The sequence below is a fragment of the Equus caballus genome, chromosome 20 (genome assembly GCF_041296265.1).
Source record: "Equus caballus isolate H_3958 breed thoroughbred chromosome 20, TB-T2T, whole genome shotgun sequence".
Taxonomy (NCBI): Eukaryota; Metazoa; Chordata; class Mammalia; order Perissodactyla; family Equidae; genus Equus; species Equus caballus.
The window spans coordinates 26,922,059-26,949,152 of record NC_091703.1 but is presented as its reverse complement, the minus strand read 5'-3'; the positions used below and the strand labels follow the sequence as shown (position 1 = coordinate 26,949,152).

Genomic DNA, 27,094 nt, shown 5'->3' with positions numbered 1-27,094 from the left:
ACGGGTGGGACCCCCCGCCCCCCTTGGCCCTGGGCCAGAACCTCTCCCTGTGGCTGTTGTGGGATTGTGGACTCTCCCACTGGTCAAGAGAGTGATCACACAGGGGCTCAGGGATGCAGCTGCCTTCTCTCACAGTCTTGCCAGTTGTACTGCACCTTTGGGGCTGCTATGATACTGTGGACATTTGCAGTAGATGAGGGCACTTTCCCCCAGGCTGCAGATATGCTGTCATCTGTTCGTAGGTCACACCAGTGTTTGTGCTTGGTGGGAGGGGCCTTCCCACTGGGTAAGAGCCCGAGTCACTCCCTTGGGCCACAGTGGGACTGCAGACATTCCCACTGGACCTAGAGCAATCATGCTGGGGCTCAGGGTTGTTGACACACACTTCCACAGTCCCACTGGGTCTCACTTTCCCCTTTGGGGCTGCAGCAGAGCTATGGGTATTTAAGACAGCCAGAGGATTGTTGACCCCGACTTGCAGCTGAGCCACATCTGCTCCTAGGTCACACCAGCCTTTCAGCTTGGTAGGCGAGGCATCCCCATTGGGTCTGAGCCCAAATTACTCCCTGGGGCTGTAGTGGGACTGTGGGCTTTCCCACTGGACCAAAGAGTAATCATGGGGCGCTCAGGGCTGCAATCACTTGTTTCCATAGCCACACCAAGGTGCATGCTCACCCTTGGGGCTATGAGCACTTTAGTAGGGAGAGCAGTTGCTCATATGTACTGGCTGTCTTAGGCTGGAGAGTTCTCATCTATCTCCACCTCCTCCCTTGGGGTAGTTCATCCACCTTCCGATATATAGCAGCATGGGTCTCTCAGGCATCATGAGGTGCTGTGTGGCTACCCTCCATTGATCAATGAATGTCCATTTAGTTGTAGTTCGAAGAGGGGGAGACAAAGAGAACCACTCACTCTGCCATGCTGCTGATGCCACTCTCAAACTCTCTCCTTCTTGAATTATTTTCTCTGCATGTCAGCTTCGCCTATCTTATCTGTAAATTACCTTTGTTTTGCTTCTTTAGACAACACTGTGGATGGAAAATGCCTTCCCACAGCACCCATGCATACCTGCTATTAACCAGGTATAATTCATTTCATATCACTGAGCCATTCAATCAAAATATGCAAGAAATGACCTCTGGTGTAGTCTGGGCCAGATGTCCATCACAGGTGCAGTCTACATCAGAGGGTAGTTGGGCCACGTTATGTGGACATGTTTTGGAAGACAGGAAGTCACCACTGCTAAATGGATGGGAGTTGAGGGAGGGCAGACAGGTCTTAACAGGCATTCAGCATATTCTCAGAGGCAGAACTTTATAAATAAATTCTGTTGATGCCCAATCCCATAGTCCCTTGTTCTACTTTAAGATAACAACTCTCCAGGTGTTTGCCTTTCTTCTTCTCCACCTGAGAGCTTTATCTAACGCCAATGACGCTTGCTGCTTTGCATATACAAAGCCCAAACTCGAAGTGCAGGGGAGGTAACACTCCAGGGGTCACCTTCAACCAATGGGGGATGGGAGTACTGTATCAATGGCCCAGGTTCCCCACCCTTTTTAGAAGGATTCTGAGGTATATCCCAAAATTTCACATGGTTTCTCAGAGCGTCCTGGGTGGGATCCTGCCAAGTTGCCCACATGATAACCAAAATTAATGTTCCCTGAATGACATTTGTCACTTAGTTGGCTTTTTTCGTTTTATTTATTTCCAAACTTGGGTTTCCTGGGGACATTTCCCAAATAGACCACATGAAACCAAGGCTTTGACTCAGAGTCAGTTTTTCAAGAACCCAAACTAAGAGATGGGATTAGGTAGAAATTGCACAGAACATTGTGTCCAACAGTAAGAATTATCTTTTCTGGAGAAGTACACTCTGACATATACACCTGAGTCTAGCAAGTGATTAAAGGGCTACAGATAAATTTTCCAAAGATTCACAGGAATCTCCAATCATGGAGGCCCTTAGTCTATATAGGGGCCTACCAGGATGGAGGTCTCATTCTCCTTCAGAGTGAGCCAGGCTGTGAATATGGTAAGTGCAGTAGGCTAAATAGTCCACACTGTCATCTCTGCCACCTGTGAATATGGTACATTACATGGTAAAAGGAACCTGACAGATGGAATTAGGGTTTTGGACCTTAAAGTAGGAAGATTATCCTGGGTTCTTAGTAAAGTTATCCTGGATTATCTGAGTAGACTCAATCTAAACACATAAGTTCTTAAAAGTGGAAGAAGTCAGAAGAGTCAAGGAGAGTCAATGGAAAAAGAATCAGAAGAGATTCAAAGATTGAGATGGATTCAACCTGCCATTGATGCTTTGAAGATGGAGGAAGAGGGCCATAAACCAAGGAAGGTAGCAGCTTCTAGAAGCTGGAATAGCCCTCAGCTGACAACCATCAAGGAATGGCAACCTTGTCCTAGAACTTCATGAAACTGAATTCTGCCAAAAATCTGTGTGAGCAAGTAAACAGATTCTTCTCTAAGGCCTCCAGAAAGGAACACAGCCTGCATACACCTTGATTTTAACCCAGTGTGATCCGTGTTGGACTTCTGACCTACGGAAATGTGAGATAATTAATTTATGATGTTTTAGGTCCTGAAATTTGCGGTAATTTATTATGGCAGCAATAGAAAACTAATACAATCAGAACTTTGTGAAAAAATTGCAATGAGGTAAACTGCGACACCTTAGGAAATAAACTGTAAGGGATTAAATTCTAGAAAGAGCTCAGTTGAAGAATGAAGATTAGTAACAAATCCATTTAACAAATGGAACTTGACAACCACATGCTGGGTAGAGGATATACAGTGGTGACCAATAATGGTGATGATAATGAAGAGTAACCTTTCCCCAGCATCCATCAGTTGAAAGGACCATCTGTGAAGATTAGCGAATGATCAGAGGTGGAAATATCGCTTTCCTGGAGACGGTTTCTAAAGTGTGATAAAAATATCACTAGAGTTCATCTAGTTTCCTTCCTCCCAAATTCTTATTCCACAGTCAATCTTTAGGTGCTCAGTTAGGCTTCCTAGAGACCTTCAAAGTAGCAGGATTGGTTCTGGCTCCATGATCACGCATCACATTGACAGAGTGGGTACACATGTGCCCATTATTAGTTAAGAGTTTGGCCTCTAGTCCCTTCACATCCTGTATGATGCAGTCCCTGTGAATTCATTCTCTGGACCACGTCACCCTGCATCCATTGAAGCACCCGGCCTAGGCTCTGACAACCGACCTTGAAGGAACCAAGTAGATTGTGGCCTCTATGGTCACCTACAGTGATCCTTACCCTGGGGTGCCCTGGGAAGGGAAACTTAGGGATGCCTGTGGTCGCTTCACCACAGAGGCAGAGGGTCTGGAGAATAAAACAGGCAAGGGGGTAGGGGTAGGGCAGCTGTCAAACCTCTCCTGGCAGCACAACTTTCTCTGTCAATAACAAGATACTCAACTTGGCCCTGCCTCAGTTTCCACATTCTTGAAATGAGACTACCTCACAGAGCCATTGTAGCAACTAAATGAGTGAAATTCACTTAAAGCATTTAGCATAGCACCCAGGATATTTCAAGTTATCTATAAATGTTAGTTAATTTTGTTCAAATCCAAGTTCTCACTCACTTGCTGAGTCAATTTTAACAAGTTAATTCACTTTTTTGCATCCCTGTTTCCTTGTCAACAGAAAGGAGACAATAAAGTGGTACCAAACTCAACTGTCATATGGAATAATGGAATTAATATGAGTGAAGTGCTTCACACAGTGTGGGCATTTAGTAAGTATTTTATTGTCGTGATGTGTTGCTGTTAAGGAGGAGGCCCTCAGCTCTGGGCTGGGCAGGAAAAGCAAGGCTGTTACTTCAACCTGAGGGTCCCCATTCCCACCAGCAGAGACTGGGGTCACTGGGGTCTCCAGGGAAAGATCAGACACTAGTTCAGTAACCAGGGAAGTCCGCACTCATGTGAGTGCTGGGCAAATGGTTAAAGCAGTGGGATCCGAAGTACAAACTTCGAAAATAGGCCGCAGAGGGCCAGAGAATGTGGTGCGCAGGAAGGTGTAGATGTGAGATCCATCCAGGGCATTGTAGAATGAGACCTCACCACTCTCATAGTCCAGGAATACCCCCACTCTTTGAGGAGGGTTGGCAATTGTCAGGTTGGTCCGAGGGCCAGAGAAAGCATGATAGTCATTCCCATGAGACAGCTCCATAGTCCAGAATCCATTCTGGGGGTTTATAGAAACATGATCTTTCCTCTCCACATTCTCCCTACACACCCCCAGAAGCCACTGTTCCCTGCCCCCCACCTCTACCTCCCAGAAATGTCTCCCTGATGTGAAGCTTTTGCATCCAAGCACAAAGTTAAAGTAATCAAATCTCTTAGGATTGTCTGGTACATTCTGTGGTGCGTCTGCCAGGTTCAGGCTCCTCTGGTCCTCAGAAACAAGGAGTTTGGGGTTTGCTGTGTCTGGATCAAGAATCACATCCTCTGCGGAAAGTTGGAGCACAGACCATGGGGTCAGCCACTGTTCCTAGACCTCAGAGCCTCAGACTCCAAGACCTGGGTCTGGCCGAGGAGGTCTGAGTCCAGTGTCCAGTGTCCCCAGTCAGCCCTGAATGTAACTCTCTCAATAATAGCAAACAAAAGGCCCAGGTGTCTTGTGTTCAGTGGCCAGGAATGCTGAGGGTCAGGGTCTGCCTAACTCGACATCTCAAGCTGGCTGCGTCCTTCCATATTTTTTCTTACTTCCCTCCACAAATTGACTTTACCCACCTGTGCTTTATAATTATATAGATTTACATTTTAATCCTTGCTTTACCACTCATGAGCTGAGTTATTTTCCTTTTCTATAGTCTCTCTTTCTATAAACACAAGGTATACAATGTCTTTCAGCCTCAATTTCTGTATATGGAAAATGGGGATAAAAATCCTAATCTCTAAAGTAGAAAAAGACAGCACAAGTTTTATATGTAGCACAGGGATGGTCCTGGAGAAGGAGCCTTGATAACATAATAGCTCCATGCCTTTTCTGTGCTAGAGGCCATGTTGGGGACTTTCTTTGCTCCCAGATCCACTCTTCACCTTTCTCTACCCTCTTCTGGGCCCCAGGAATCTAGCCTCTATGGACAACATCACTGGGTGCTCTTGACTGTGGTTACCTGTTGGGTTTGGCTAATGGGAGGTGCTAATTGGAAGCAGAAGGAAAAGAGAAGAACAGCGTTTGTTTCCCCTACTTCCTCCCTGCCAACGTCAGATAGTGATGCTCTAGCAAAGGCATGACTCCTCTCAGGCAGCCCTGGCCTTGAGCTACAGCTTCCTCTGGGCTCCAGTGACTGCTCCCTCTCTCTATTCCTTCAAGCCTAGGGGTGGTGACACCTCCCCACTATTGTGAGCCCTGGAGCACTTCACATTCCCTTGTTGATTTTCCTTAATCCCACTCCCATCTCTGTAAAGTATTCCTTTCCTAAACCTTTTTCAGCCACCCAGTTTGAACATGCCATCTCTTTCTTGTTGGTTTTTGAACAAAACACATTCATCACCTCATTTAGTTTTTACCTCAGCCCTCACATAATAGGGATTATGATCATCATTTAAAACTGAAGAAACTAAACTTTAGAAACATTAAGTTACTTTAGGACACACAGCAGCAGGAGGTGGCATAAAAAGCTTGAGAAAAGCAAAGGCCTTAGCTCATTGCCTTCTCTCCTTGGTCATTCCACATCCTCACTGTCCCTGCAGTATTATTTCACTCTGCCTCTCCTTCCCTCAATCTACCCTTTATGCCTCTTCCTTCCCATGAAGATCTGTGGAAGCCAGGAGAGCAATCCTCCCTGGTTCTCTGGGCTCTCAGCAGGAAGGCCCTGGAGATGGACTAAGGTTTGAGACGAGGACCTCAAATCACACACCCGGAACTCTCCCCGTCATGAGGAATTTTGTTCCCAGAATCTTGAAAGTTGGAGAAGAAAATAGGCGTATGGTCCCTCAGGTTGTTGTCCTAGGGAGCATACAGTGATTCACTCACCAGCTTGGAAGAAGGCCATCTTCCATTCTGAAAGGCAGGAGACACAGATAAGGAAAAGGCATTATTTGTGTTCTTCCTCCCACCCATTCTCCTCACTAAGCCTTTTCTCTCTCTCTTTCTTCAGTCTCTTCCAATGTGCAGCTTCCTTCATCTACAGCTCTGCTGAATCAGACATACGACATCTCAAAAACAGTGGACGTCCTTCCCTCCATCATGATGGAGCTGCAGCTGACACAGTCAGGCTTTGCTATGGTTTGGGCATGTGTGCCAGCAGGGTGAGGGGTGGCTGAAAATGCCCAGATGTTTTATCTGGAAGGTCCTTTCTGAGGCTCCAGAAAAGCAGGGGTGAAATTCCCCACAGAAAATGAGCCTCTGGGCTAGATCTTCAGTATTCTTACTGAGAATGCCAATGTGTCACACAGCAGAGAAAAGGTTTAAATGCTTAGTACACATGTGCTGGGAAGCTTAGAGAACATCATGGTCACTCACCAGCATAGTCCTGAGACTTCTCTCCACCTACAATGGAAGAAAGGTAGAGATGCCACCTGAAACATGTCATTTCTGAGTCATTTCCTTTCTCTTGTTTTACATCCATGTAATTGTTCTTTTTGACCCTGAACCCCACCCTTCCCATCTTCTCCCTCTGCCTGCTCAATTCTCTCCTCCCCTCTCCTCCTTCATACCATATCTGAGAACATAAATTGCATGCTGATGATACCACAGCCACTATGTAAGTGCTTTCCCAGCTGAGACCCGGCAGATCTATTCTGTACGTATCTATGCTCCCATACCTGGGTGTGGGTGTTACTGTGTGTACACGAGTATGTGTATGTGTACTAGAATCCATCGATCTCAAGCTGTATTACGTCCTCTCTACTTCTGAGGAAAATAGGGCAACTTAATGTGGAAATTTCAGATTCTATATTTTAAATGTAGTTGTAATAAATCCATGACAACTGAGACACTGTGGCCACTCCTTTGCTTAAGACACACTTTTCCCTCTCCTTCTTCTCTGATTTTCTCATTCTTTTAAACTTTTCATTCTTTGTTTTCTTCTCAGCAGGGTACAGATTACGTAAAGCAACTAGTGAGGTTCCTAGCATAGGGAAGGCACTTTATCCAGGGGGTTATATCCCTTCCTGCTCCTTTCTTTTCAAATGCACCCTGGATATTCCCTGTTGACTTGATGGGCTGATGAGCCTGTAAGCCCCTCCTGGAAAGAGACTGAAGCCCCTTTTCTCCACTAAAAAAAAATACTCCCCACTGTTTCTCCCAGTTCACCCACCCTTATTTCTTTCCCTTCTAAAGGCATCTGGGATATTTCTCAGTCCTAGAAAGAGTTAAGGGTGAGGAAACCAGCTGGAAAATATCGGAGTGGAGAGTCTTAGATGCAAATTCAGAGAAAATATCAGAGCCACTGAGGCATGAGCCATGACAGGCAGTCTATGTCTCTTAAGTTTGCAATGGAAGAAACCTGAAGAGTCATGAAGCAGCTTAATGCAGAGATACCAAGACGTGAGTTGACCCCTGGGGGAATCTGAACTTACGCAGTACAAGCTGGAGGTACTCTGGAAAATAAGCAGGAAAAAAAAAGACACTACTGTTATGGGGATTGAATGGGGAGGACTTTTGGAAAATAAAACTTACAAATGACCCAGTGCAGGGGTGGGTGCCTGGGGTGGGGATGGGGTGAGATCCTGGGGGGCACCCTCCCCTAAGCCAGTGCCTCAGGTTCTCTCCCTGATTTGATACCTCTTTCCCTTCGTTCCTGCTTCTTTTCTGCTTGCTCTTTCTCTTTCTCCTTATGCTGTTGCCAGACGAAGTAACAGGCCACTGTGAGAAGCAACAGCAAGACTGGGAGGGTCCCCGCCAGTGTGGAGATCCAGGGCCAGGCTCTCCAGAAGAAGGGGTCTGCAATGGAATAGAGCGTTAGCCTCTCACCCCCAGGGCTGGAATCATAGAGTTGATCTCATGATGTTAAATGATCTTTGTCCTCCAAAAGTCTCAGGGAACTTTGGGGAGGACTTCGGTAAACTCTTACTACAAAATAGTCTATTACTTATCTTGAACTGTCTGCTTCTCACATGTGAATAGGAGTTACTTGAGCATCAGAATCAAATGTTTTTTCTACGTTAATTTTTCAATAGGTCAAATGTACATGGTTCAAATATCGAAAAAGTCTAAAAGTCTTCCAAGTCCCTCCTCCCTACCCCCATTTATTAGCCTCTCATTAGTCAGCTTAATATGTGGTTAAGAATAGGAATGTTGGGGCTGGAGGGCCTGCATTAAAATTCTGGCTCCTCCATTTAACTGGCAGTGTGATCTTGGACTAATTACTTAACTGCTCTGTTCATGGTGTCCTAATCTATAACATGGGGGTAATAATAGGACCTCACTCATAAGGTTAAAGGATTAAATTAATGCTTATAAAGAGCCTGACATACAGTGAATACTTGTATTATTTATTTTTATACCAAAGACAGCATTCTATACAAACTGGTCTGCGGGTGGCTTTTTCTCTTCATCATGGAGATCTTGCCATATTATTATACAGAGAATGTCTGTGTCTTCTTTCCTAGCTGTGCAGTATTCTGTTGCATAGAAGTTCTTGTGCATAGTTTCTAACTTTTTGCTATTGTAATTAATGCTACAAGAAATAGCCTTTTACATGAGTCATTTCATACAGGCAAGTACCTCTGTCAGAGAAATTCCCAGAAGTGGGATTTTGGATCAATATTTATTAAGTAATTTGGAGAAATTCCACTTATTGCCCCCAATAGAAGTTGCGCCAATTTGTACCAAAAACATACCAGATTGTCCCAATAAATTTCTAAAAGTAACGGTCTCCCCACATTCCTGCCACGAGAGTGTGTTATCTGCCACCTCAATTTTGTTTTCCTTTGTTTTGTTGCCAATCTCACAAGTGGAAATGTTTTCATACACATTCTTCTATTGCGTGAGATAGGACAACATCTTGTGTTATTTCCTTTTTTGTGAACTAATAATTCATATCCTTTGCTCATTTTCTATTGCATTGCTTTATATTTTAAGGATATTAGTTCTTTCCATAAGATACCAGTTGTGCACATTTTTTCCAGTTTTATCATTTGTCTTTGCTTAAGGGTCTGATCTTTACCATATTCCCCTAATTCACATTGCCTATCACAGTTCCTGGCACAAAGGAAATAGTAAATATTTGTGACATAAACAGCTTTTGGAGAAAAGAAACATCCCTGGTGTAAGAAGAAAGCTCTGGATCCTGCTCTGTGCCTTATATTCACTGCAGAGACCCAAGTCAGCAACAGAGAATCACACATCCTCCTTCTTTCAATGGCCACAGCTCAGCACAGTGTATCTGAGGCTAAGTGGGGTACTGACCTGCGATGGAAATCCTGGTGGTCTTTTCCTGGTTGAGGAGGGGATTTCTGATGATACAGGTCACCCCTTCCCTAGAGCTGCCATTCAGGATCACAGATGCTGTGACTGCATACAGACCTGCTCTATTTTCATGCAAAGATGCTGCCCGAGCTGGCATGTCCTCTCCATTGGCATCTCTCCACTGTATTTCCGGTTGGGGATACCAGTCGGTGGACATGCACTCCAGATGGATCCCTCCATCCTCATAACCCTTCATCTCAATATCAAGATCAGAACCCAGTGCTGTGGAAGGATAAATGAGCCTGAATTCTTTTCAAAGAAGCCTCCTGTATTGATGAGAGTTTCACCAGGAATCCAATGACACACTCACATTAGATAACTCAATGGGAGTTTCATTAAGGAGCTATTTACAAAAGTGTGGTCATGGTGAGGGGAAAATTACATGGGATGGTACAATACCCCAGGGCCAGGAACAATGGAGCTATTACCACCCACCTCTAAACCCAAAGGAGGGTGGAAAAGAAGCCATTTTGAAGACCTAAAAAAATAAAGTCATGTAGTGAGGGCAGTCAGCTGGAAAGGTCCTGCAGGGAGAAAACTGGGAGGAGAAGTACCTAGACCGCTCTCTCCTCTCTCACTTCTCTCATCTTCTGCAATGGCTCCTCATTGACCAAATCCAGCCAGAAGCCACAGGGCAAGAGAGTGCCCTGACACAGAGAAATGCAACCCTTGATATCTGAACATCAGCCTGGTCTCAGTGTTCTCCTGTTGAATATAAGCAACTTCATGGAACATCAGCATCAGACAGGGGCATTTTGTCACTACGATGGGTCAAGACAAAAACAGGACAACTCAACAATTGTGTTTGAACATAGAGAAAAATATGAACACTGTCCAAACCACAGTCATGACCAAACATTTCCCTATCCTGGCTATGAGTGACTGCTGCTCCTTGACCAGTTACCGCTTGGGTTTTACTTTAGTCTTCCTCCTTAGTAAGACTCACTAATACACCCATCCATAGTATCACACATCCCACCTTCCTGATGGCTTTCAATCCAGACCAAAGCCCTACTTCCATAAATCCCCCTCCAACTCCCCTAACACAAGCCCAAATTCTATACCGAGTCTTCTCTAACACCCTCTGCCTGAGACACTCTCCCTGCAACATTAAATCAACACAAATTGGTCAACTGCTGGTGTGTTCCAGGGGCCTTTGGCTGGAGAACGTTGGCAGCACAGATGTCCTGCAGGTGTGACTCCCCAGGCCCACAGCAGTGTTCACGTGGAGGAGCCACAGAAGCGGTCTGGAACACAACTGAACCAAAAAAGCTGTGTGCTGTCACAGACGAGATATTTTCTTATCCTTCCTAACTCTGACCTTTCAATTCGTCTCTTAGACCCTGGTGGCCAGCATGAGGGAGTTCTTTACTTGATACTATAGTGTACAGGAGAGATTATTTCTAGAGGAAAACCTGTGTCTCTCCCAAAGGCCTAACTGAAACAAAGAGGGAAAGCAGTGGAGGCAGATCCTAGTGACCAGCCAGGAGTGCTATGAGGTGGATTTGGAGCATGAAATATTCATCTGCCCCCCAGAATCACAGAGGAAAGATCTCAGAACAAAACTTGGATGCTCACCTGCAACCTCCAGCTCCACCATGGCTTTTTCATAGAAGTCGTCATCTTGGAAATAACACAGGTAGTTTCCAGTGTCAGAGGGTCTGATGTTGTAAATTCGGAGAGTAGCCTTCCCTTCAGTGATGCCATCTCTTAAAATTGAAGTTCTCCCTCGATACTCTGCCATCTGTTTTTCTTTTATTTCCTTCCCATTTACATACTCATATACCACCTCCCTAAGGCTGGATCTCACCCACATCAGCTCCATGGTCTCTGCACTCATTCTCGGGGAGAGATGACAAGGCAGATCAGCGTCTTCACCCACCATGGCCAGGATGGGCCCACGGGGTCCAATCACAGAAAACTGACCTGGTCATTAAAAGGTGAAGCTCCATCAGAAGGAGTGGGCCATGATGGTAAGGGAAGGGGCCTCATGTAGAGGCAGTGAGGTACAAAAAAATCTAGAGAGAAACAAGATTCTAACAGAAGTACAATTTGTCTTAATGACATGCACACCTTCTGTTTTGGATGGGACTTCCAGGTATGAGAAGTTGTCAGAAGTTCTGACTGGGTACTAATAGGCAATTGTCAGCTTCAGAAACATAAAAGCGGAATGTTCCTTACCTGAGCAAGGGGTAAGCAGCTGGACCAAGATGAGGCAGACAAGGAGGTCAAGCAGAGGGAAGTCTAGGGAACTTGCCATTTTCATCTGTGCTGCAGAGAGATGATGGAGAGAGTCAGGCAGAAACAATGACGTGGAAGAAGATCACGAATTCCGTATCAAACCTCCACCTCCCCAGCGTCGACTCAGGGTGAAACACACAGTCACTAGTGTGGTGACTCAAGATCCTCCTCTGTCAAAATGTCTGCTTGGGAATCTCTTAACCTTTGAGCTCAACATGAAAATCAAGCATAAAAATATGTAATGTTAAGAGTACATACATTTACCATAAATGTTATGTATGTAGGTTTGAATTTACATACATTACCCCTAATCCATCAAGAAATCCTTGGCTCTGCTGTCCAAATATGTTCAGAATCCTTCCTCTTTCCCACAGCCAGGTCCCAGCCTCCACCATCATACTCTGATTAATGCAGGACCCTCCTCTCTGGGTCCCCTGATTCCACTTGTGTCCCCTACAGTTTATGCTCAAAACAACAGCCAGAACATTCCTTGCGTCACATCATGTCTCTCCTCTGCTCAGCACTTTTTGTAACTCCCGTTTCACTCAGAGTAGATGCTGAAGTCCTCACAATGGCCAACATGGGCCTCCAAGACCTGACCTCTCACTTCATCTCTCCTACTGTCCTTGTCTGTTCCAGCCACACTGCCCTTCTTGCTGGTCCTTAAACTGACCAGGACAGAGGGCCTCGGCTCTCACTCTTCCCTCTACCTGGAACTCTCTTCCCTCAGATATCCACAAGGCTCATTCCCTCACCTCTTTCAAGCCTTTCCTCTAAGATTGCTTCCTCTATGAGACCTTCTCTGACCACAGGATTATGGCAAACTGCTCCCGTCCCCCTGAGCCTGCTCTCTTTTCCCCATTGAATTTTCATCATCAAACATATTATGTGTTTACTATGTTTCCACCTGCTGGAACGAAAGCTCCACATGAAAGGATATTGATCAATTTTGTTTCCTGATGTGTAACAACCCTGTAGAACAGTGTGTGGTTCACATGGGACTCTCAATAATATTTCTTGAATGAGTGAATGGATGAGGGGTAATATATTAACCCATCAATATTCACTAGCATTTTATACAAGTTAAAATGATCCCATTAAATGGTTGTCATACAACAGGAGGGGAGGTGGAGCCTTGTGAAGACAAGCGTCTCCCGTTAGAATGACATGCTGTTTTGGTCTGGCTTAGGGAGCCATGCACAGCTTCATATGCTCCCACTGGGACTTGCCTATATTAATGCATTTATTCCTATTTTTAAATGAAGTGGTTTCAGGGAGTAAGTGTGTCCTGGATATGCCTGTCAGAGTGTTAGCACTCGTTGTGCCTCAGTAGAACCTTTTCACAATAGTTCTTTGGAAAAGAAATATCCCTGAGAAGGAAATTATTCATTTCCTGTCTTCCCTTTCCCCAGGTGTTCATCAATGTTCCTTGGCTGATAGCCTCTGGGCTCACCAGCAATGGATAAACTCCCTGGTCTTAGTCCTTCCACTGCTAGAGAAACATCTTTTGAGGCAGAGATATAAGAGCTGGCACTTGCAAAGAAGGGGCAAATATGTCAAGCTAGGATCTCACAGCAGCCCCATAAAGCTCATGACTCTACAAAGTGTTGGGGTTCTCCCAGCTCAGAGGCAGACTCCCCACACGCTGCCCAGTGCTCCCTACTGTATCTTGGCTCAGAAAAACACCTCTACTATGTTTTAGGCAAGGTATGTGGCATCACTGTGAACATTTGTGATAAGGGAGGTGTGGGGCCCTTGCCAGCTGTCAAGACTGGGTTTTAGTTGGAGTTCTAGCTTGGCTTCCATCCTAACATCCCCAGATTTGGCTGCATCCCTAGATAGTGGGGAGCCTGAGAGTAGGCGTAGGTGGATCACTCAGAGACAGGACTGAGATCTCTGGACATAGCCTCTCACTTCTCCCTGGTCTTCTCCCATCATGCATCCTCTCCTTCCCTGAAGACATCAGGTGGAACGGGGTGCTGACAAATGACTTGAGGGTGTGCCCTTCTCTGGAACAACACTGTGGACTCCTCTAAGCCTCAACCCATGGCCATCACTAAGTTTGAATCAGGACACCATAAGACTCTGGTTAAAATCCAGGCAGACTCTTTGATGGAGGCTCTGGAGTCAGTCAGAGGCTGAACCCAGCATTTCTGAATCACAAGGCTAGTGAATGGGACAGCTAGGGATAAGACCAGGTCTCATCCATCTTTTCATTCATTCACCCAACAAATACTTACTGAGCACACACTATGTGCCAGGCCCACTAGCTGTCAGGTATAGGTACAAAACAGGATGGAAACTATTTAACAGCTCTGTGGTTGACAAGCTGTGTGATCTCAGTCATGTGACAATGCCTGTTTAAACTTCAGTAACTCATGAAGCAATGTGAAATATAAACTTTAGAATGTGTATAATTGGCCCAGCAATTCCACTTCCATATATTTGTTCCAGCAAAACCCTTGCAGGTGTCCAGAGAGAAGCATGTATAAGGATGACAATGCAGCGTTATATTTAGAACTAAAAAAAGGATCAGAAACCTATAAGGTCACTGATAGGAAACTGTTTAGTTAATGGCTCATCGCTATGAAGGAATTTAATGAGGCAGTTAAGACTAAGTTATAGTCACTAACCCAGACAGTTGAGACATATTAAGTGAACAAAAAGCGCATTTTAATGATTCTATTTAAAAGAAAACAAAGTTATAAATTTGTATATACATGTTTGTATAATTGCCTTAAGAAAGTTCTAAAAGGATACATGCTACTCTGAGAACTGAGGATTGAGTGTAAGATACTTTTGTCTTTGACACTATATTTTGGAAGAAGGTTTTAAATTCAAAAAGTTTTCATGTATAATTTAACAATGAATAACTGTTACAAGTAATTATAGTGACAGTAGCATGTTACTTTTTCAGAAAATAACAACTCTGCCAAAACTAACCAGCATGAGGTCCCAAGTCAGGCTACCTGCAAGTCTGGGAACAGCCGGGGAACAAGGGAGCAGAAGTCTGTGCAGCTGGCGGTGCTTCAGACCCTCGTCTGAAATCTGGACACACGCTCAGACAAAACATTGCCGTTCAGCACATCCTGTCCTCTTCAAACTGTTCTCTGTGCTGCTAGAGAGAGGGCAATAGTATTATTATTATTATAGGTACAATTACTCTGCTGTCCTCAGAGTGGGTAATAGGCTTTGTTTTTTAGGATATTTATTGTTTTTGGTCCTAATTACAAACATATTTATAATGGAGAAAAATGTAAAATAATAAAATTTAAATAATCTGTAATGGTAATCATATACTTCACACCATAACAATGTAGATGTTTCTGGAAGTATTTTGGCCGTATATATATACCAAATACCTTGGAAATGTTTCATTCTTTGACCCAGAGATTCCACTTGTAGGAATTACTCTTAAAGTGGGAAAATCAAGTGTTAACACAATGATTTATGTTTAAGGCTGTTCATCGAAGTAAAATCTACAATAGCAAAATGTAGATATGATTTAAGTATCCAAAGTGGGTTAAATTTTGTTACGATTATAAATAAAAGTTCTTTAATAAAATTATAAATTATAAAATTATAAATTAAATTATGTTCACTCTGAGGACAGCAGAGTAATTGTACCTGTAATAATAATAATAATATATAATATATATTTATATATATGTATATATATAACAATTATAAATAAAAAGTCTTTTTGAAAAGAGCTAAGGACTGTCTGGAAATCCCTTCATGATTGAACACTGTGTCATTTAGCCATCCTCCAACAGTTATACATGTATATCTATCTTGTATATGGAGGTTCGTTCATATTTTTCTATATTACAAATAATTCTGTAAGGAACATCTTTACATATAAATCTTTAGGGCACATCTCATTTTAAAATCTCTTAAAATACATTCCCAGAGATGATCAGGAGAGATTCTAAGAGTCCAGTGTTCCTTTCTGACCACAGGAAGTTCCTAAGAACATGTAGTTGGCAAGTTTCCTCATTCAGGTTGTCTCCCTCCCACCAAATTTCCCAATGCAGGTCCCTACGTTTTGCGCTGCCTCCCACCGCTACCCCTCATCTGCTCACCACACACACCAGCACCAACTCCCTCTCTCTGGGTGAGGACTTCCCTGTGCCCACTCTCAGCTGTTTAGCCTCTGTCCTTCCAGGGCCTGTGGCCATGGCTTTTACCAATTTCCCCCACTTACCCTATGGCATTCCCATCTGGAAATCACAGCCCACGGAATGAAGGGATTTAATAATTCTGCATTATAGTTAACATGCTCCTCTGGAAGAAAGGGAAGAGGAGAGTCTGCTCACTATGACAAACAGTAACAGAGTCCCTCTTTGGAAGAATTGGTTTTTGATTGGCTCAGAGGGGTGTTTCTCATCAGTTGCTAGGCAGACATCAGTGAGGAACGTAGAATGAAAACTAAAACTGTACTGGATTGTACAGAATGAAGAAAAATTCCAGCTCTAATCCCCTCACTGTTTGTGTCTCTCTGTGTTTACCTATTTGAATCATTCACGTGTATGTTTGTGTGTAATCAGGATTTCATTATCTACATCTGTTTTATGTCTTTTATACCATAATAGATTATCAGCAGAACTAAGCAGAAAAATTACACGATTTTAATGTCTGAAGAGAGGAAGAGGTATATTAATTAAGATGTTTCTGTGGCCATTTGCTGACATCTGTGTGCATGAAGGTGGGCACATGGAGCAGGACATCTTTTACAACAGAGCTAAATGGAAGTATGAATGGAAAGAAAACCAGATTCACTCCACCTTTTCAGCACCTCTTAAACTCAAGTCTCAGATTCATGAGCAAATCATCTAATTTTCAGCTTTCCAGAGGCAGTGCTGCCAGGGACTGATGGACGTGTCTTATCTTTTTCAGAATTTCCATATTTGGAGTGTTGCTGAGCAGCTCTTTCACCCTCTGTGCCTTATTTGTGCTACTTTTGTATTTTTGTCACTGGAACCAAAGGGGGTTCCCTCCTGGCAAGTTAAATCAGACTCTTTCCCAGAAGTAGTTGTCTCACAAAGTAAGGTGTATTTGTAACAAATAGCAGACCATGAGGAATCATTTCCAGAATCATGGCATCCCCCAAACAAAGAGAAGCAGGGACCTTTCATTTCAGATGGTGAACAAATATTCAAAAGAGAGAGGTGGGTATTTGCTTGCACAGGCTCAGTTGGAAAACAAGCTTCCACATACACTTCAGGGATGGTAATAAGGCCTAAGCTCCCCCTGGAGAGATCTCAGCATTAAAAATAAGACAAAGGTCATAGGCATAGATCTTGTGGTGAGGCTTGGTCTGGTTCAGGGTGGTTGGTGATTGTATCTTCATAACATAGCAAAAGGGGAAAAAACAATTTGAAAAAACAGTTAAATGCTTCCAAATCCACCCTGAGTTACTTGGAGCAACTAGTCTGTGATGTTTTCACATGTACTCGTTTCTACTCTGCCCACAGGATTCTTTACTCTCTGAGATTAGACTCTGAATAGGCTGTGAAGGCTATTTCTGTAAGGTATCTTTGGGACGAACTGGTCTTGCCTTTGGTCTATGGTCTCCCAAGACACTTTATTTGCATCTCAAGTCCCTTATTAAAGCTCCTAAGGCTTTAATGTGAGCCTGGCTGATGGAATTTGATTACATTCCAACAGTGTGAAGTTAAGCTACATGGTAGACATGGCTTGTTGCTTGTGCAATATCTAGTCCCTGCTTGTACTTAGGAATCAAACCCAATTTGGGCGGGGGGGGGGGGGGGGGGGGGGCGGATCCTGCATGTGCCCATCCCCCTTATAGATGGGAGACACCAAGGACTAAGTTTGAACCAGTGATTTGTAGGTGGGAGTTGTCGGGTATGTTTCTCAAGAGAGGTCCATATTCTTCCTACTTCCTCCTTCTTTTGCCTTGAATGTGGTCCTTGGAGCTGGAGTGCAGGGACCATCTCATGACAATGAAGCAACCTTGGGAATGGAAGCCACATGCTGAGATGGAAGAGAGTAAAGACAGAAGGAGGCTGGGGCGTGGATGCATCTCTGAGCTGGCAGATCAGCTCTGGACTGCTGCCCTCTGAATTCATTTTACATGAGAGGGAAAACAACCCTTGTTTTATTTAAGCCAGTGGTACTTCTGATCTCTGTTATCAGCAAGAAAATATAATTCTTCCCTACCCACCTCTCACTACCAACAGTTTATTGTGCAACCTTTCCGGCACAGAGCAAAGTTGAAAGACTGTTTCAGTGAAAACCAAATATACCTACTATCTAAATTATGCAGAGAACATTTTCCTATACTTGCTTTATTGTAATCAATCCTTTTGTTCCTACCTGATCCATCCTTATTTATTTATTTCAATCCTTATTTATTTATTTATTTGGTGCCTTTTGAAGTAAGTTGAAAACACCAATGCACTTTCCCCTGGGTACTTCAGCACACCTAACAAGTAAAAGAACACAGTTCTGAAGTGTTGAGGCACCAATGCTCTGTTTGAAACACAAATGTAGGAGTGCCTCTCAGTTACATGTTCTAAAATGATCACTGGGGTATATTTATCTGTGTATCTCAACTCCTAATGCCTCGCCATCCCCAAAGATATTGATAGTCTGGCCCAGGTACCTGGCCACTCCTGGTAAGAGCCAGGCTCCCTCCAGGAGGCTGTGTGAATAGGAGGCTCCAGGACTGCCACTCAGGAACAGCTTGAGACAGGGACAAGCACTGCCTCATGGCCCTTCTGTCCATTCCCTGGCATCTGCTGAGAGAAGTGCTCTCTTCTCCACTGATGACACAAGAAAGGATCGATGTTCTGGAGGACCTGTGGGATATGCAGGGTCCCCAAATCACTTGAGGAAGAGCAGGCATAAAATCCTTCTGAAGGAAGCTGAGGAGAAGTATGGGATTGAGTTCAGAGACAAAATAAAATAGGGAAGTGGGCATTCCATTACAGAGGGGTGAGAATGTAAAAGTTACCTCAGAATGTATCAATCTTTCTTGCCGGTGATCAGGTTGGCATTACAGACATATATGATAAAGTCAATTACATAGTTAACCAAAACTGTATTTGTCCCATGGTCATGCTGAAGCAAAACAACCCCCTTCTCTGAGTGCTCCCTGCTTTATTACTCACTGAGAAGCTTCTTTTTAAAAATTCACAGTCTACTTTCATTCTTCTTCACATGGCTGTCTAGTTTTCCCAATATCATTTTTTGAAGAGACTTTCCTCTCTCTATTGTATTATTATGGCTCCTTTCACAAAGATTAGCTGTCCATTATCTTATGTCATACACAGAGATTAACTCAGATTGAATTAAAGACTTGAACAGAGACCAGAAACCATAAGACTCCTAGAGGAAAACATAGTCAGTATTCTCTTTGACATTGGTGTTAGCAGTGTCTCTTTGAGTATCATGTCTACTCAAGCAAGGGAAACAAAAGAAAACATAAACAAGTGGGACTACATCAGACTAAAAAGTGTCTGTAAGGCAAAGGAAACCATGTATAAAATGAAAAGATGATCCATCAACTGAGGGAAAATATTTGCAAATCATATCCCATAGCAAGTTAATTTCCAAATTATATAAAGAATTCATACAACTCAAGAAGAAAAAATGGACAAATTGATCGAAAATGGGCAGAGGTTATGAACAGACATTTTTCCAAAGTGTATATACCGATGGCCAACAGATACATGAAAAGACCTATAACATCACTAATATTTAAAAAAATAAATCAAAACTACAATGTGATATCCCCTCACACCCATCAGAATGGCTATAGTTGACAGGATAAGAAATAACAAGTGTTGGAGAGGATGGAGAGAAAAGGGAACCCTCATACACTATTGGTGGGAATGCAAAATGGTGCAACCACTACGAAAAACATTATGTAGATTTCACAAAAAATTAAAAATATAACTACCGTATGATCCAGCTATTCTGTGACTGGATATTTATACAAAGAACATGAAATCAATAATTCAAAAAGATTTATTTCCCCCTATGTTCATCACAGCATTATTCACAAATGCAGAGATGTAGAAACAACCCAAGTGCCCATCCATGGATGAATGGATAAAGAAGATGTAGTGTAAAGATACAATGGAATACTACTCAGTCATAAAAAAGACAAAAATCTTGCCATTTGCTACAACATGGATGGACCTTGAGAGTATTATACTAAGCAAAATAAGTCAAACAGAGAAAGACAAATACTATGTGACTTCACTCATATGTGGAAAATAAATAAACACACACAGAGATAAGGAAAACAGATTAGCAGTTACCAGAGAGGAAGGTGGGGGTGGGGCAAAAGGTATAGAAGAGCACATACGTATGGTGACTGATAAAAACTAGACTATTGGTGGCAAACATGATGCTGTCTATACAGAAACTGCAATATAATAATAAAAACCTGAACCTTACCCTGTGTTACAGGGCAATATGACCCCAATAAAATAATTAAAAAAGAAAAATAAAAAAACAAAAATTCAGAGTCCATCAAAAGCTTTGCTACTGGAAATCATATCAATAAGAGTGAACCCCTCAATTCCTGTCTAGAGGATCTAAGTTACTTTGCACAGAAAAGCTGCCTTGATTTCTAACCTAGAGGCTGAACTTCATATAAGGAGTTTCTGGGCACAACACCTTGATCTCTTGACTTTACAGTTTCCAAGGAAATAGGGACCCAGGAGGACTTTTCATTCAGACATTTACATAAAATGCTGGGAGAGAAATGTATGTGATAAGAGGCAGTAAAAATTCATTAATTCAGCAAATTTTTATTGAGAACCTACCATCTAGTAGGTATTGGGCACTGAATTTAAAATTGGTGAGGAGAGGAGGCATAGGGAGTAGTTAAACCATAGACTTTGAAGCCAGGTTGCTGGGTGAGCTTTATTAGCTGTGTGACCTTGTGCCAGTACTTATCCTCTCTGCGCCTTAGTTTTCCTATCTGTAAAACAAGGATAAAAATAGCATCTGCCTTTTTGAGTTGCTGTTGTGAAGAAATAAGAAAATTCATGCAATTTTCTTACAACAGTGCTCCATAGAGAATAAGCCATGAAATGTATGTAAAGTAAAAAGTAGATTTGTTCCTCCTTCTCAGAGTCGATTGGTTGGAGTTTCCCGTGGAGGAGAGTGAGAAGCCTGGGATTGATGCTGAAGGACTGAAAAACTGAAGGGTGGACTTCCACTGTTAACTTCAGGAGATGATCCTGATAGATACCAAAATGTACACAGAGACTTCTTTCCTGTAGGAAATAGATAAGTGTGTACATATACTTAACAACAATTCCAGTCTCTTTTGTATAGCAATTGCACTTTCAAGAATTTATCCTAATGACAAAGGCCACTTGGGAATTTACTCTGTGGAAGTGATCAGACTTATGAAAAACAATTTACATACAAATGTTTATAGTAGCATTATTTGTAACAAAAAAGAAAGAAAACTATCTTGATTATCAATAATATAAGATTAGTATTTAAGATTTAGTGTTGTAAAAGAAGCGTGTCACGGGACAATACAGATAACAAGGTTCAATTTTCATTACAAAAACTGTATATGTCTGTGTGTGTGTATTAGAAAAAAGTTAAAGAGTGTGCACTCAACTGTTAATGAAGTAAAATATCTAAAAATAGGAAGTTATTTAGGGAAAGGAGCAGTAAACAAATTCATTAATCAGAAAAGAAATCTTGAAAAATCTGGGGTTAACAGTGTCATTGAGAGGGTCACTGAAACTGCTTGAGAAGGAATGACTGGATTCTCAGAGGTGGAATGATGTGGCATTAGATGTAAGAATGTTGAATGTACATCAAGTCCCAGACCAGAAGGTGACCAGGAGAAGTGACTTTTCTCTGTACGCTTTATTTAGTATCTCCCAGGGTTGCAAGTGGGTAAAAATGAAATAAAGTTCTTGTATGAAAAGACTGAAAACAGCAAAGCCCCTTCCAAATCCAACTTCCTGCTGTTGCTCTGTTGTGCAGGCATTCAAGACAACTACTGTGTGTGGGCATTGGCCTTTCTTCTCTTTATGAGGATCCAGGAGATCACAGAGATCCCTCTCTAAGCCACTAGACTTTAGTCTTTCCATCAGTACTTCTTGTCTGTTGAGGCCTATTTCAATTTCCAGCTATGGTGGCAACACCAGATAGACTATGTAGGGTTGCGTAGTCCTTTCTGGCCCTCTGCACCACCCAGCCCTGGTGCATTATAAACTGTTCCATACTTTGTTCACTCCCATGGAAAAATGGGAAAGAAATGACTTCAGCTGTGATAAAGGTCAGAGGGGCTCCACTTCCACCTCTGGATCAGGTGGAACTCTGGGACTGTTTTTCCTAGAAGTGGCTCCTCAACCCCAGTGTCCAGTTCTTCCCTGGATGTTCAACTGAGAGAAAGTCTGGGGACTGATGGCCTCAGTGGAAGATGGTCAGAAGTTGGGTGATAGAACCGGAGGTAAAAGAAAGGAGAGAGCGGCCCAGAGAAAGAGGCCTGGGGGAAAGTGTAGATGTGGGACCCATCCACCACACTACAGAAGGAGACATCTCCAGCCTCATAGTCCAAGAAAATCCCCACCGGGCTGCAGACTCACTCAGAGGGAGGAAGGTCCTCGGGGAGGGGAGAGCTTGATGCTTATTAGCATACAGTTCCAAGGCCTAGAATCCATTTTGAGGTGACTCTGTGATTCCCCACGTCCTTTCTGTGTTTTCCTCACAAACCCCAAGCTCCCAGTAAGTCCTGTCGCCAACTTCTACCTCCCAGTAATGTCTTCCTGAGAAGAAGGACTGTGACCCAGCACACAAGGGTCCAGAAAACACCTTCTAGGTCTCTCAAGGAGATCCTGCCATGTATTTTCCTGCCTCACATTATGGCAGTCTTCACACAGAAAGAGTTCAAAGTAGGCAGTGTCTGGATCCAGAGTCACATTAGCTACTGAAAGAGCAAGAAACAAGAGAGAGCCACATCAACTTTGGCATCCTAGGACCCTCAGCGACTGAGAAGAGGGAAAAAAGAAGCTGTCCCTAACCCATGAAGTCCCCTTCCTTCCTTCTTGAAACAGCTAGAGTGATAAGCTTCTCCTCAAATGTCCTCAAGAACGGGTTTCAAAGAGCCAGTCGGAGAGCTCGGAAAATTTCACAAGGAAGAGATCATCCAAATTCCTGACATCAGGAGGGCCCAGGTCCCTGGGAGCAGGGGTGTCTGATCAGGATCCCCCTCCAGACCCCATCCTCTCCTCTCTTGCAGGACTTTGTACAAATCCCTCACGTGCCAGTGCCCTGTTATTGTTAGTTTCATATTCTCTTCTCTACTAGACTAGGACCTGAGAAAGTCATCACCCCTTCAATGTATGATTTGGAACAAGTTTTCTACTCTCTCTGTGAATTAATTTCCCCCATTGTAATGGACATCATAAAAGCACCTGAGAAAGTAGAGATTGAGTGTGTTCATCACTGCATTCTCACTGTCTAGCACTGTCAGTCCCTGGCTCACAAGTGGTGCTTGATAATGTTTGTAGAGTGAGGGAATGGAGAAGGTCCTGTCGTGAGCCTGCAGCCATCCCTCTCTGCCAGCCTGAGGCCCCAGGGGATCGGGTGGGGCTACGTGGCCAGGGCTTTTCTGCCAACTGTATAGGTTCTCTGATCTAAGAATACTCATGTTTAACAGATTTCCCAGGACCTCATAGCTTAGAAAAGTCACATGAGAGAAACTGTATGTGTTCACCAAACCCTGGTTCTTTTTCCTCCTGGGGTCACAGCAAGATGACATTTCCCAGCTTCCCTTGGGGACCCAGTGAAAGACTTTTTTCTGTTCCAGGCCTGGCCCATGAGAAAGCTAATGCACAATACTTCCATCCCTTTTCCCTCATATGCTGTCTGAATGCAGACAATCTGTATGGAGCTGAGCTCTCACCTCCCCATATGATCTGTCCTGAACTGTGCAGAGATGGAGAAATACACTTTTATTACGTTTACCTAATGAGATGTTTGTTTTTTTGTTCCAACAGTTAGCCTATACTGTTATACAGTTAGCCTGACCAATACAAACATGACTGAAAGTGAGCTCCCTTTACAGGCTGTTTCTGTGGACAGTTTTCCTATGTGCTAGATGCTGAGCACTCACAGATGGTAACACACAGTCCCTCCCCATCAAGGAACTCAGTCTTGAGACAAAGAAACAAATAATACCACTTCAAAGAGAAAATCTATAAAATACTGTCAATTTTCCTTCTAAAAGCCCTCAAATCTGCCTTTAGTTTTCTATTTATTTGTTTCAGAGAATTCTTTAGAATTGGTTTCTTTCCTCTTATATGTATTTATATGCCAGTCTCCAAAGCACAAACCTTCTTCTTGGTGGTTCATCTGGACCCACACAAAGGAGCCAAGCCAAAGCCAAGCTTTGCTGCATCGGGGTGTTCCTGCCTGGCCTAGGAGTAAAACCAGACTAATCCTATGTCTCCGATTTTTTTATTTGTTTTTCACGGAGGTTCAGCACTCACCTTCATTTTGCACAGTTCAATCATCAATTATCAGTTCCCAACTTACTCAAACTCTCAGCCACATTTGACATTAAGATTTTCTCCTTCTTATTATATTTTCTTTCCTCAGATTCTGGGACACATACCCTTCTGGAATTTTCTTCTTATACCACTGGTTACTTTTTCTCAGTCTTCTTTGCTAGATCTTCCTTTTCCCAACCTCTCAGTGTTGGGAGGGGGAGGGAAGCTGGAGCTCAGTGCTTTCAAATTCTATTCTTTTCTCTCTAAACATTCTCCCTAAGGAATCTCATCCAATCCCAGGATTTTAAACATCATAGTTGCACACATAACTCCCAAATTTCCAGCTCCAGCATCTTCCAGGCACTCCAGATGGATACATCCAAATGCCTATGTGACTCCAGTCCAAAAGAGAACATTTAATTTCCTCCTAGAAATTCTCTATCATTCACCCAGTTGCTTGGGCATAAAACCCAAGCAGGACCCACCATATGGACCTATTAGCAAGGGTTTTTCAGCTCTTCCTTCAAAATGTATCCCAAATCCAACAACCACTTTTCACTGTCTCCATCAAAGCCATCATGAAATCTTGCCTGGATTCCTTCTGTAGCATCCTGACTGGCTGCCTTGTTTCCCATTTTGCCTCTCTATAGTGTTTTCTCAACACAGCAGCAGCCAAAGTGACATTCAAAAAAACATAAATCTGACGATGTCACTTCCCAGCCCAAAAGTTCCCAGTGATTCCCCATCACACCTGAAATAAATTCAAAGACATCACTACCATCTGGAATGCTTTCCATGATGTGGCCCCAGCTTACCTCTTGCACCCCATCTGCTGTCATCTCTAGGTCCACTCACACTGCCTCTTCCAGGCACATGGGCCTCCTTTGAGTTCCTCAGTCTGGATCTTTCCCATCTTGGGATCTTTGTATTTGCCCCCAGCTCTGCGTGGAACAAAGGAAGATCTAGGTCATTATGTGCTTGTCCCTTCCTGTCCACTGTGCCCTGCTTTAAAGGTCGTATATTGGAAAGAACTTCCCTCACCGCCCTCCTCTATTAAGTTTTCCCTGTTCATTCATTATCCTGCATCTGGTTAGTTTTCCTTATGGACTAGCAAATGAAAAGCACTTAGTAAATACATATTGCATAAATGAGGCCATAACAACAGAAAAATCTACAAATTACAAAGAATTATCTGAATCAGAGCAATGCATGGAGAGTAGAAGATGGAGTTGAAGGCCACTTAGAAGGAAGAACTGACAGTTATGGCTAGCAGATTAGAATGTGATGATAAAGAAAGTGGAGTCCTGGATCATAGATGTTCTTGCTTGGGCACTTGAGTAGATGATGGTGCCATTAACTCAAATACCAAGAAGGAAAAATAGTAATAATGTATTGGAGGGTTGGGGGAATATTGAATTTAACTTGGTCTGAGTTGCCATGGGACAATTTAGATAGCCAAGCTTTAGGGGCTGGTGGAAGTGGACCTTAGGAAAGAATTTCAGATATGAATATGGGAGTACTTCACAAGTAGGTTTCCCAAGGATCATATGTAGAGGGACAAGTGGACCCTGGAACCCCTGGGAAAAATTCACATCAGGAAGTAGACAAAGAAGACGAGTCAGCACCTTTTGAGTCAGAATTAACCATCTGTGTGGGCTTGAACAAGACATGGGCCTTCTTCATGTTAAGGAAAAAGAATCTGGGTAGGTCTATTCCAACCATATGAACAGGGGAGTGTGGAACCAGACTCCCTGGGTTTGTATCCCAGTGTCACCACCTCTTCGATGTATGATTTGGAACAAGGTTTCTACTCTCTTTGTGGATTAATTTCCCCCATTGTAAGGGACATCATAAAAGCACCTACCTCTTAGGGCTATTACGAGGATCAATAAATGGGAGAATATATGTACAGCACTCAGACCTGTTCCCAGTGCTTGGTAGTAGATGCTCAATAAATGCTAGCTATTTAAAAAGACAATTTACAAGATTTTATTTATCCCTCCTTTCTAAGGTTCTCCATGGGGAAACCAATTATGAAGTGGTCCCTCTGCTCTGAAGAGAGAGGTTCTTAGGTGGACAGAGTTTCCAGGTCTCCTCTAAGATGCGCATAACCCACTTGAGACTGAATGTCACTTTAATGGAGGCTTTCCAGTTGTACCTTTAGGCCTACGGTGATCAAAATGTTGAGGAGTAGAAAAATCCAAGAGAGGAAGTGACTGGGGAGGGCTTTAAGAAGTAGAAAGAAAAAAAAAGTTCTAAAGCTGTAAAGAAAAAAGTGCAGGTGGTAAAATGGGATGGTGCAGAACTTGGTTATGATGCTGCGTGGATCTTCTCTGAGTCTCCATCAATGGTCCTCCAAGCCGGGCCACTCTCTGGAGCTGATAGATGGAGAAAGAACACTCAGACCTTTTTTATGGAGTCTTGGACCTGAGACCTTCGGAATTAGATGGCCACTCACGGGCATCGAACAGGGCTTCTCTCTAATCTGCGATAGAAAAGAGAGAGCTGAGCACTCCCTGACTAGAGCCAGACATTTCTTGGCCTTTGCTGTGCCCTGTCTGCTTTCCCTTCTCCTCCTTGGTGCCCTCTTCACTCATCTACAGCACTTGTCTGGCTGCTTTTCTTTGTGTTCTTCACAAGGATGTGTCCACAGAGAGGGAGGCCAGAGGAAATACGCTCTTCTATTTAACCTTCTTAGTCCTTGAGCATGGGCTTGGACTTCACTGGGAGCTCTTTACTCAACTCTTCTTGTTCTCTAAATTAGATGGCTTTGTGACTCAGTATGTGAAAGGCACCAGCATATGCAAACTCATGTGAAGGCTGCCATTACATCAGACACAGCCCTGGACACAGGACAGAACTATACTAGATTCAGCGTTCTCTTAACAGTGATCGTGTTCC

The 27,094-nt window shown here is 43.3% G+C and overlaps 1 protein-coding gene across 11 annotated transcripts in view; it reads right to left on the bottom strand.

The window, feature by feature from the left end:
• Positions 1-27,094, bottom strand: part of LOC100068447 (butyrophilin subfamily 3 member A3) — an 89,013-nt gene that overhangs the window by 32,713 nt on the left and 29,206 nt on the right. The window contains exons 1-10 of one of the 11 annotated variants that reach the window (XM_070244319.1): positions 15,901-16,043; positions 14,637-14,811; positions 11,634-11,723; positions 11,031-11,378; positions 9,393-9,674; positions 7,767-7,925; positions 7,562-7,582; positions 6,504-6,530; positions 6,015-6,041; positions 3,761-4,480 (exon numbers count right to left, since the gene is read on the bottom strand). In XM_070244319.1, the coding sequence (XP_070100420.1) occupies positions 3,951-4,480; positions 6,015-6,041; positions 6,504-6,530; positions 7,562-7,582; positions 7,767-7,925; positions 9,393-9,674; positions 11,031-11,378; positions 11,634-11,718 (1,479 nt within the window). In that variant the 5' untranslated portion in view covers positions 11,719-11,723; positions 14,637-14,811; positions 15,901-16,043 and the 3' untranslated portion in view covers positions 3,761-3,950. Of the gene's footprint in view, positions 1-3,760; positions 4,481-6,014; positions 6,042-6,503; positions 6,531-7,561; positions 7,583-7,766; positions 7,926-9,392; positions 9,675-11,030; positions 11,379-11,633; positions 11,724-14,636; positions 14,812-15,900; positions 16,044-27,094 lie in introns of those variants that run through there. The other 10 variants (XM_070244320.1, XM_070244321.1, XM_070244317.1 and 7 more) reach the window with 10 other exon arrangements.